This window comes from Vidua chalybeata, chromosome 24 (genome assembly GCF_026979565.1).
Source record: "Vidua chalybeata isolate OUT-0048 chromosome 24, bVidCha1 merged haplotype, whole genome shotgun sequence".
In the NCBI taxonomy this organism is placed as follows: Eukaryota; Metazoa; Chordata; class Aves; order Passeriformes; family Viduidae; genus Vidua; species Vidua chalybeata.
This window is the reverse complement of record NC_071553.1, coordinates 3,227,037-3,237,136: the sequence shown is the minus strand read 5'-3', so window position 1 is coordinate 3,237,136 and position 10,100 is coordinate 3,227,037. Positions and strand designations below refer to the sequence as shown.

General features: G+C 57.4%; 1 protein-coding gene across 1 annotated transcript in view; it reads left to right on the top strand.

The window, feature by feature from the left end:
• The first annotated feature begins 1,769 nt into the window (after positions 1 to 1,769).
• Positions 1,770 to 10,100, top strand: part of MAPKAPK2 (MAPK activated protein kinase 2) — a 28,767-nt gene continuing 20,436 nt past the window's right edge. The window contains exon 1 of the mRNA XM_053964232.1: positions 1,770 to 2,162. Within this exon, the coding sequence (XP_053820207.1) occupies positions 1,914 to 2,162 (249 nt within the window). The 5' untranslated portion in view covers positions 1,770 to 1,913. The remainder of the gene's footprint in view (positions 2,163 to 10,100) is intronic.

Below are 10,100 nucleotides of genomic sequence, written 5' to 3'. Positions count from 1 at the left end.
AGCTGGGGTGAAGGGTGCAGGATCAGATTCTGGGAGATGCTGAATGAATCCGTTTTCCAAGTGGGAAATCTCACAGCCAACGCTTAGCCAGGAGCGGGGGAAGGCCTCTGCTGCTCTCCAGCTTTCTCAGGGAAACTCAGGACTCAGTGAGAGGCACGGGGAGCTCGACAAGAGTTTTATTTATAAAGCTGCCAGCGCTGGTGTAGGTTTACTCACTCTCCCATCTGGTGACTGTCACTGCCACCTCCTGACAGACGCTCAGTCTCTTGCTGCTAATGACGTGCTTTGATTAGCTGGATCCGCTGCTTCGCCCAGCTATTGATCAGCCACGGGGTAAGAACTGCCTCTGGAAAACTGGGAGCACTTTTATTGGCTTGATTAAAAAACCTGAGAGGATTTTATTGATCTCAGAGGTGCTGAGGTGGCGGAGGTGGAGCAGATGGCTCCTGCTGTGGGGTGGCCTTGCCTTTGTGTAGGCACACACAGAGGCCATAGCGTGCCCTTCCCTGTCCTGCCCTTCACTGTCCTGTCCCTTTTTAGGACCTTTTAGGACCTTTTTAGGATTCTTCTTTCTTGTGGTGGCAGCTGCTTGTGGAGGACGTGGTGTACATCCTGTGTACCATGATGTTCCTTCATCCCTTCCCCAGGGCACACTCCCTGCCTTTTGTGGGACAGCTGGGCAAGAGGGATGGATGTCAAAAAAAAACATTCTTTACTAAGAAAACAGGGGTTATCAGTGTGCCTTTTACATCCATAAATGAAATACCTTGATTTCCTGTGGCACTCTAGCAGAAGGAATGCTCACGGGATTTTACTGGATGTTCAAGGGCAGGTTGCACCTCAGTGTGGATCTCTTCTCTTTTAGCCTCATCTTTGTTGGATTCTGGGATGAACACGGACATGGGAGTTAATTTGTTTTCATCAAGACAGGCTTCACTGTTTTTGGACTTGCTTCTCATCCCCTGACGCTCTCTGTGCTGCGGTGCTGGTTACACCTCTTGTCTTCCTGGGACGTGGTTGTAGAAGGAGCGATGGTGGATGAGGTGCTGGGCACCAGCAGCACCACCAGCCGTGCTCAGAGCAGCCTTTGTCACCCCAGGATGCTCTCGGGGCAGTGAGGAGACGCCAGGCGTGGGTGGGACGCTGTTACTGGTTCAATCGTGCAATCACAGAATGCTTTGGGTTGGAGGGGACGTGGAAGATCATCTCATTCCATCCCTGCCGTGGGCAGGGACACCTTCCACTGTCCCAGGCTGCTCCAGCCTGGCCTTGGACACTTCCAGGGATGGGGCAGCCACAGCTGCTCTGGACACTCTCTGCCAGGGTTTCCTCACCCTCACAGGGAAGATTTTTTTTCTTAGTATCCAGCCTAAACCTTCTCTCTTTGAACCTGAGCCCATTCCCCCCTGTCCTGTCGCTCCACGCTTTTGCCAGCAGTCTTTCCTGTTCTCACGGGAGGGACACTGGGAACACCGCGACCTGTTGCCATCCCACCGCCGGCTCCGGGGGACCGGGGACACAGGCCATGGCGGGGCCGGGGGTCTCCCGTACCCCTGGGGGACCGAGCCCCCCCGGCGCCCCTCGGGCAGCGGCGGGGCCGGTCCGGCGGGCGCAGGCTCAGCCCCGGGGCCGCCCCGCCCCGTCCCTCCCCCGGCGGCCGGGGCGCTGACATCAGAGCCGGGCCGGCGGGAGGAGGAGGAGGAGGAGGAGGAGGAGCCGCCGCCGCACCGGAGCCATCGCTCTTGTCGGGGCCGGGGCGCACCGGCGGGGGGCGGCGGCGGCGGCGCTGCTGCTTCACCCCCCGCACCCCCGGCCCATCCCGCGCGGCCCGCGGGGCTCCGCCGCCCTCCCGCCCGCCCGGAGCCTTCCCGGAGCCCTCCCCGAGCCCGCCCGGAGCCCACCCGGTGCCCGCCATGCTCTCCGGGGCGCCGCCGCCGCCCGCCGGCTTCCCCAGCCCGCCGCCGCCGCAGCCGCCGCCGCCGCCGCCGCCCGCCGCTCCCCCGCACGGGCCGCCGCCGTTCCCGGGGAAGGGCGGCCTGCAGATCCGGAAGAATGCCATCACGGACGACTACAAGGTCACCACGCAAGTGCTGGGGCTCGGCATCAACGGGAAAGTTTTGGAGATCTTCAGCAAGAAGAGCGGCGAGAAGTTCGCGCTCAAGGTGCGCGGGGACCCCGCGCCGGGGACCGGGGGGGACGCGGGGACCGCGCGGGCGCTCGGCCGGGAGGGGCCCGGGAGCGGCAGCGGCGCTGCTGACAGTGATGGAAGGTGTCTGCTGCGGGGGGAAGGGGGTCCCGGGGGGGCCATCGGCGGCAGCGGGGCCGGCCGGACAATGAGCTGCCGCCCGCCCCTCCGGCCGCGCTTTAATCTCGTCTTTCCCCCCCCCCCATTACGAGCAGCGAGACGCGGCTTTCCAGCTTTGTAGTGGGAAACGAAGCGAAATGACATCTTCGTAGCCCGAGGGGGGGTTGGGGGGGGTGGGCAGGAGTGGAGAGGAGACCGTGGCCTGGCTGGGATCCCCCCCGGGGGATGCACACCTTGGAACGCATCCCCGAGCGTGGGGGACACAGCGCGGAACGTGGGGTTTCCTCCGTGGGGCGTTCGTGGTGTGTGCTGTACGCACGGGCAGCTGCTCGCTGTCCCCGTGCCATGTCCCCTCCCGGCTCCAACACCGAGCGGCTGTCCTCCCCCGCTTCCCACCGGGAATATTTCAGCGTTACGATGTTACCCCTTGTCCCTAACTTGCTTCTCTTTGACAGGCGTGGATAAACAGTGGCTGCACGGTGTGTTTGAGCACACGCTCTAGGTGATGCGGCCCTTCTCCTTGTTTTCAAACGAGCAGAGAGGGGAGCGTGTCTCCCTGCCAGCCAGGCTTGGGGAAGTTTGAATGGTTCCTGACACGCCGGGTGATGCGGGAGCAAGGCTGGCTGCTCGGTGGGAGCGCCGTGTTCTCCAGCATCCGTGCAATTTGCGCCCACACATGAGCTGTTCCAATCCTTGGCGTTACCCCGAGAACTGGGAAGGCTAAAAACACCCCACCTAAACCCATAACCCTCACCTAAAGATGTAACTCCACCTAAACCCGTAACCCCTCTTCTTTTGTGTTTAGAGTTGCCCCTCTGTTGGTGTCTGGGGTTCCTGACCCGAGTGAGGGAACGAGCGTGGGGCTTTGGGGGTACAGGTTGTGCTGCAGAGGTGGTGGGGTGGGCAAGGTACAGTGCTGAATGTCTGTGGTTAAGCAAGTGGGGTCAGTTGGGTGATGGAAGTTTGGCTTTTCCTTCAGAAATGCCAGAGACATTGCTCGTGAGCCGCCCCGCGTTGTACTCCGGGGTGACATTGTGTTGTCATCTCATTGGGTTGAAAATTAGCGAAATCCTTTTCTGTTTTGACAGACGGGCTCCTCGCCTCTGAAGTTGAGTCACATATTTAAAGCACAGATCCCAGCACTTCCCTCTCGCAGCCCTGAAAGGGGAAGGATGGAGGAGGCTGAGGCCGGAGGTTCCTCTGCCCGCCGTGGTTGGGGCACAGGACTGGTGCTGTCACGCTGCCCGTGCCAGAGCGAGGGGTCAGGGTTTGTGTCACGTGTCACACGGGTCCCTTGGCTTGTTGAAACACTCCTGGAGTGCAGGGCTGGGATGTAGGAGGGTGACGCAGAGTGTCTGTGTGGCTCTTGCGGGGTGAGGAATATTCGACCCTGAATCTCTTTTAGGAAAAGGGATTGTCTTGCCTGTCCCCTGTCCTGGCCTCTCCTGGCGTCCCTGACGGGGAGGGACGAGTTCAGCTGAGTGGTTGGACATGTCCCTGGCTTCTCAAAGAGCAGCACAGCTGCTACTGTAAGTGATTCCCTCCAGCACCTTCCCAACTGCTACGCTGCGAGTTTGGGCTCTGGGACGAGCCCGTGGGTTCTCGTCCTGCCCTCATGAGTGTGAGCTACAGGCTTGGCTTACTGCATTGGGATATTTGGGCAGAGCTGCAGAGCCCAAACTTGGTGTGGGTGACTGCCCTAGACATGATGTGTGCTGACTTCATGCCCTCCTCGGGTACGCAGCCGGGCTGACGTCTCTGCTAGAGACCTGTGGAGAGGTATTTGGGTCCAAATTACTCATGGGCTGCAGCAGAGTGGAAAGATGACCTAAAGCAGGATCCACAGAAGTGATTGCATCGAGTTGTCATGTTTCAGATGATGCTTAAAAGAATCCTGATGGCCCATTGCCAGGAGCCACAGCTGAAATCTGTCTGCTGCCTGCTTTGGTTGTGCAGTGAACCTTTCCATTTGGAGTGTCATTCTTTAGGTTTGCTGTTCCAAAATCTTGTATAATGATGCAATCCTTCACTGGGGGATGAGACGCAGTTGTGTCCCTCCCTGATGTGAACGGTGTCTTCTGGTCATGTTGTGCTTCCTCTTGGGTCACGAGCAACTCTTGTGCTGTTAAAGCTCTTCCTCCCAAATCAAGAGATGGCTTTGGTAAGGGTTTTGCTGGGAGTCACTTTGCTGAAGAGAACTTTTCAGTGCTCCAGGAGAGCTTGAGCTTGGGGAAAGTGTTCTAGCAGCAGTGAAAACATTAAGGCAAATTTTCTCCTCGTTCCAGAGCAATAGTCCATGGCAGAGACACATCATTAAATAAAATGATGCTGTGTGAGAGTTAATGGGTGGTAGTTCTGCTTGCTGTGTAGTACCTGGGTGAAAACAAGAGATTCCTCTACTTTTCTTATAGATTCTTGTTCATCTTTCTGTTTCCCACCCCCAATTTTATTGTATTTTTTTGGTACCTGAAGTGTGGCATCCCTGAATTACCTGGTGTGAAGCAGCCACGGATGGTCCCAGCCACCCGTGACCTGACCCTGTTTGAAGCACGATGAGCTGCTGCAGGGTGGGAACAGAAAGCCTTGGGAGAGGTGATGAATGGAGCTGAAACGCCTGGTTCCTTACCCCGTTCTTCCTTGTACCTTGGCGTGATTTATTATTAGGCAAAATTAGCCTTGTAATTTCTGTGGAGGCTGCTGTATGTAGGTCACTGCTGGCCTGACTTGGCAGGGTTGGCTGTGGTCAGGCTGCAGTGGTGGGGCTGGGAGCGAGGGCTCTTTGCCTGCTGCAAATTCCACTTTTAAGACTAATCTTTGGGCTGGCTGCCTTAATTCCACGAGGAAAGGGCAGCTAAGCCAGGCTGGAGAGTGGGGACTGGTGTTACAGGTGATGAGTTTTTCTCTGTTGTATGCATTGCATGATGGAGCTCTTTGTGGAGCAGGTTTCCTCTAAAATAAGTGAACAAACCTCGCTGCTGATTACAGCTTCAAAGCAGGAGATCCTTACCTGGACTGGTGAGCTTTGGAAGGGCTGGAGGAGCTCAGGGCCGTGGAGGCTGCTCCTGTTTCTGGAGCATCCTTGGTGCTTTGGGGCGTGTTTGCGAAACTCTCAGTCTCGCTCTTGGCCTCATCTGATAACCCATGAGTGATGGCTCCCCTGATGGAGAAGGAGGAAGGAGGATGGTGCTTGTGGTTTGCTGTTCTGGGATGGTGCCTGCTGTGGAATTAGGGCAGGCAGCTCAGAGCTGATGGCTGAGCAGCTCTGTGGACGAGTGAGTTCGTGCAGCCAAAGCACCCCGTGTCCCGCAGCACCCCGTGTCCCGCAGCAAATGCTGTGTCCCTCCAAAAATCCATCTGGGAAAACATCCCTCAAGTGAGGGAGTGAACGGAGATGCTGGGCTCGTGCTCATGGGAAACAGCTTGCTGTGTCTGCTGTTCTTCTGGCCCTCTCTCAGTGGAGAGATGTTTTTTTAATTAGTTCTGCCATGTATTTTATATAATCAGAAATTTCTTTGCTGTGGCCTTCTGTGCAAGATGTGGTTGAAAAGCTGTGGAAACTGCAGTGACATCACTGACTTTTCCAAAGCTGTGGTTTATTATCTCATTGACCAAAGGAGTCTACTGACTTGGGGTTTGAGTTTGTTTAAGCGATTTAGGATTTGCCATAATCTCTGTTAAACACTTCACATGTTCTGAGCAGTCAGAGCTACGACTGTGATGGACTGATAAGGCCGGGAGCAGGGGTTTTCTCTTTGGTATGTGCTCAGGAAGTGGCGGGGCTCTTCCTCTCCGTAATGATCTAATGCCATCAGCCATGGGTCTTGCAAAAGACGTTTCCCATGTTTTCAGAACTGAGATGCAGTGATTTACTGAACGTCAGAGGCAGCACTGGGCTGAGGAGCTGAGCTGCCTGTGGCACACAGGATGAAAACAGCCCCTGGATGTGTGATTTAATAGCCAAATACCACCAGGTAAAACCATGATTTTGCCATTCACACCGAGCCCTGCTGGCCTTTGGCAAGATTAGTGCTGTCTGTGCCATCACTTCCACAGACACAGCAGGAAAGCCTCGTTGCAGGGCAGTGCTGGTTCACGGGGCTGTGGAGGTGATGGCTGTGCCTCGGGTAGTGAGTGATTCAGAGCAGAGGCTGGGCTTTGCCAGACACATGCTGTGAAACAGCCAAAACAACGTGTAAATAGTAACTGAAACAATCACTGAAGCTGTGCAGCCTGGGAGCCAGGTCTCCTGGCACGTTTGGAACACGACGGGTGGGCACAGGTGATGAAAACTCCCAGGAGGTTCCTGCTGGGGAAGCCTGAAGGATCAAGTTGGTGACTTGTCTCTTCGCAGACAGCTCTGGGATGTGCTGTGGTGTCTGCTGAGATGGAAGAGCTCTTGCTGGGTTGCAGGGTGGTGCAGGGACGTGGGAGGCATCCAGAGGAGCGGCCGGCTCGGAAGCGGCCCTTGGGCTGATCTGTGGCACAGGAGCAGCTTCACTCCAGGTTTAGGATCTGCCATCTTCTCAGCCTTCCTGCTGGGCTCCTGTGCCCCACACCAGGGTGCTCCAAGGGCTTGGCTCTTTTCAAACCCATCCTTTTGCTGTGGTTTTGCTGTCTGCTGAGAAACTGAGCGGGAAGAGCCCTCCTTCCTTCAGAAACCCTTTCCTCCTGCTCGGGGCACAGGCAGCCTCCCGACCTGCAGACGGCCCTCGCTGCAGAAGTCAGGCTCCTCTCCAAGCACAACTGGCCCCGCTCGTCTGGCCTCAAGTTGCAGCATTCAGGCAGCATGACCTCACCTCCTGGTTTCCAAGAATAACGTGCTGCCTCCCCTGCTGCCTCCCCTGTGCCGTGCTGGGGCTGGCTGCGGGGCCAGGGCGGCTGCCACAGCCTGGCATGGGCCAGCTCCAGGGCTCTGGCTTGTGCCAGGTGTCCCAGGTAGCCCCGTGCCCACCCCAGGCTGCTCAGCTCCTCTGTGCAGATGTGAGGCAGCAGCTGGCAGAGGGTCTTCAGGACCTGGCTGATCTTGCAGGCCGATTTTGGAGGGGGGAGAGTTTCAAGCAGGACCAGGGTGATCCCTCCACCAGCTCCAGAGGCTGGCATGGGAATGCAGCTTGGCCTGACCACTCCCCAGAAAACCAGTTTGGAGCCTGGGCAGTCACACTGAGTCAGCATCGTGGTCATATCTGGGGGTGACAGTGTTGAATTTAACATACCCCTGAGATCTGTGTCCCCCTGAAAGTGGGTCCCATCCTCATTGCTGCAAGATGAAAAAACCAGCCAGGTCTGGTGGAAGGTGTCCCTGCCCACGGCAGGGGGGTTGCAAGGAGATGACCCTCAAGGTCCCTTCCAACCAAACCACTTCGTGACTCTCTTGCTCTCTGAAATTCTCCTCTCCTTTCAGCTCTGGCTGGCAGAGGGCTGTGAGCGTGCCCTGGGGGCTCATTTTGGGGAGGGCTCTCAGCTCTGTGGCCGCTTCCCCAAAGGAGATGGATGGGGAGCAGAGTGCAGGGCTTGGAGCAAGAGCAGGTCTGAATGCAGAGAGCTTTAGCAGCCTTTTAAACTGTTCTTCCTTTGTACCCCGTGGCTGAGTGATTTCAAAGATTTCAGCCTTTTAAGATCCTACCGGTTTGAGGTGGGATTACAGCGGCTGGCAGGTTTAATGGTTGCATTAAGTCGCTGCTCCTTTGTGGCCTGGGGAGGGGACTAACGGCCCCAGTCCCTGAGTGCTGCTGGACCTGAGATGACCTGAAACAAAAAGTTCTGCTGGAGGTGCTGTGAGCCACAAAAATGTCCCGTGGAAAGCGTCACTGGGAGGGGGACACAGGATCTACTCTGGGAGCTCCCCTGTGGCTCCAGCTTCACTCTGGTGCTGCCGAGGAGGATGGTGGCATCTTCGTGTGGATAAGGGCCTTCCCTCAGTGCTGTGCCAAAGTGCCCTGTCCCAGCGGGGAGGGCAGGTGAGCTCTCTGGCTCAGGAGTTGTGCAGCTGGCACAGCCTTTGCCGTCATATGTAATGAGATTATTCAGGCCACAGGCGTCAGGGCCGCACGTGGTTCCGTGCCCGGCTGCCCTGCGAGCTGTAGCCTAAACCAGAGATAAAGTCCAAAATGCAAACCCAGATCTGAATGTTCCTGGGGCGCCCAGCCAGGCTGGGGCTTTGCTGCTCTGCTCTTGGTGTCCTTATCCGGTGTGGCCCATAGACTGGGGATCAGGGGAGGCATGGATTCATTTCCTTTGTCACCATAATTAAGTTTGCTGCTTTGTGCCCTTGGCTGCAGGTGGGTGCCCGTTTCGAGCTCAACCTTTCCAGCTCTGCTGGCCCCAGAAGATGGGGGTCAGGCAGGTTTGGGGTCATTGTGTGCCTCACACTCTGAGTCAGTCTAAACCTGTGTCACAGCAGGCTGGGACTCGGTGCTGTCCCTTTCCCAGGGGCTGCAGCACCTCCTGGCGTGGGAGCATCTTCTGAGCTCCCAGGGCTGGAGCGGCCGCTCTCCCTGCCCGCTGTCCTCCGGCCCTGCTGCGCTGCACCGAGCCGGGGCAGCCTCTCCAAAGGCTCCTTGCATGTCCTGCCAAGTGTGTGTTTTCAGGGAAATGTGGCTGGAACACGAGCCGGGGCTGCTGTGGAAATTTGGCTGTGTGTCCCCTTCGGGCTGCAGTTCCAGTAGCGGCGGCTCATCACCTCCCGCGCCCGTGGGTGCGGGCGGGAGCCGGCTCCAAGGGAATGGGGCTGGAATCCTGGGGCTCTCCACCGGGCTGGGGGAAAAGTAGGTGCAATCAGGTCCAAACAAACCCCAAAGTGTGCGTGTTGTGCTCAGCTTAGTCTAACAAAAGCAGTAAATAAAACGGAGAGCAGGGGAGGTGTGTGGTAGCAGGGATGGTTTTGAATTCCAGCAGCAATGAGCCTTATGGCATCTCCCAGCTCAGTGTAGGAACAGCTCAGACGTGTTCTATTCCCACTCGTTTTAGTGAGCAGGCCACTGTGGCTGTCACTGAGCTGTCACCACAGCTCTGGGACTCAGTGGGACTCCCAGAGCCGGGCTGAAGGAGCCACTGTCACCTGTAGCAGTGTCCCCCGGCCGCCGGGTCCCCTCGGGCTCTGGTGTGGCTCTCTCTTCCTCTTGGGCCATTGCCCAACCTGGCAGTGCTGGGCAGATTTGCTGAAGGAGCCCCGGGCGGGCGGTTCTTGCGCAAGAGGCTCTGGGGTGCTGGGAAGGGCGGGCTTGCCAGCAAGTTTAAACTCGGGTTATCTCCTGAAGTCATCAGAGCTGTGAATTTGGCATTTTTAGCTGGCTACCTCCGTCAGAGCAGTGCTGGCCCGGGGACAGGGCTGTTTTGGGGAGCCTGGAGGTGTTGCAGCCCTTGCTGGGCGCCTGCCCAGGCTCCTGGAGAGAACATCTTCCCCTTGCTGGCCCAGGAGCTTGGAGGAGGCTTGGGAAGCCTTTTGCTTTTGTCCTCAGTGTTTCCCACGAGGAATTGCCCTGCTCCTGGTGTGAGGGGCTGTGCAGTTCTGGTGGAGCAGCACACTGGCACCTCCTCTCCATCCCCTCCCACCCTGCTTATTCCACCTCGGAGCTCAGACTCCCAATCTCTTGTGGTAAGGAAGAGTTGCTGTAGAGAACAGCTCTGCCAGGACATGAGATGTTCCGTGGGTGGTGGGATTCAGCTCCAGGTCCCTGGGAGTTTCTGGAGGTGTCCTGGTGGTCCCATTCCCCAGCTGCTGGAGGAGACAGCCAGCCCTGCGATGCTGGGCTGATGAAAAGCTGGGTGAGGAAGATGATGAGGAGGTTCTGAATGG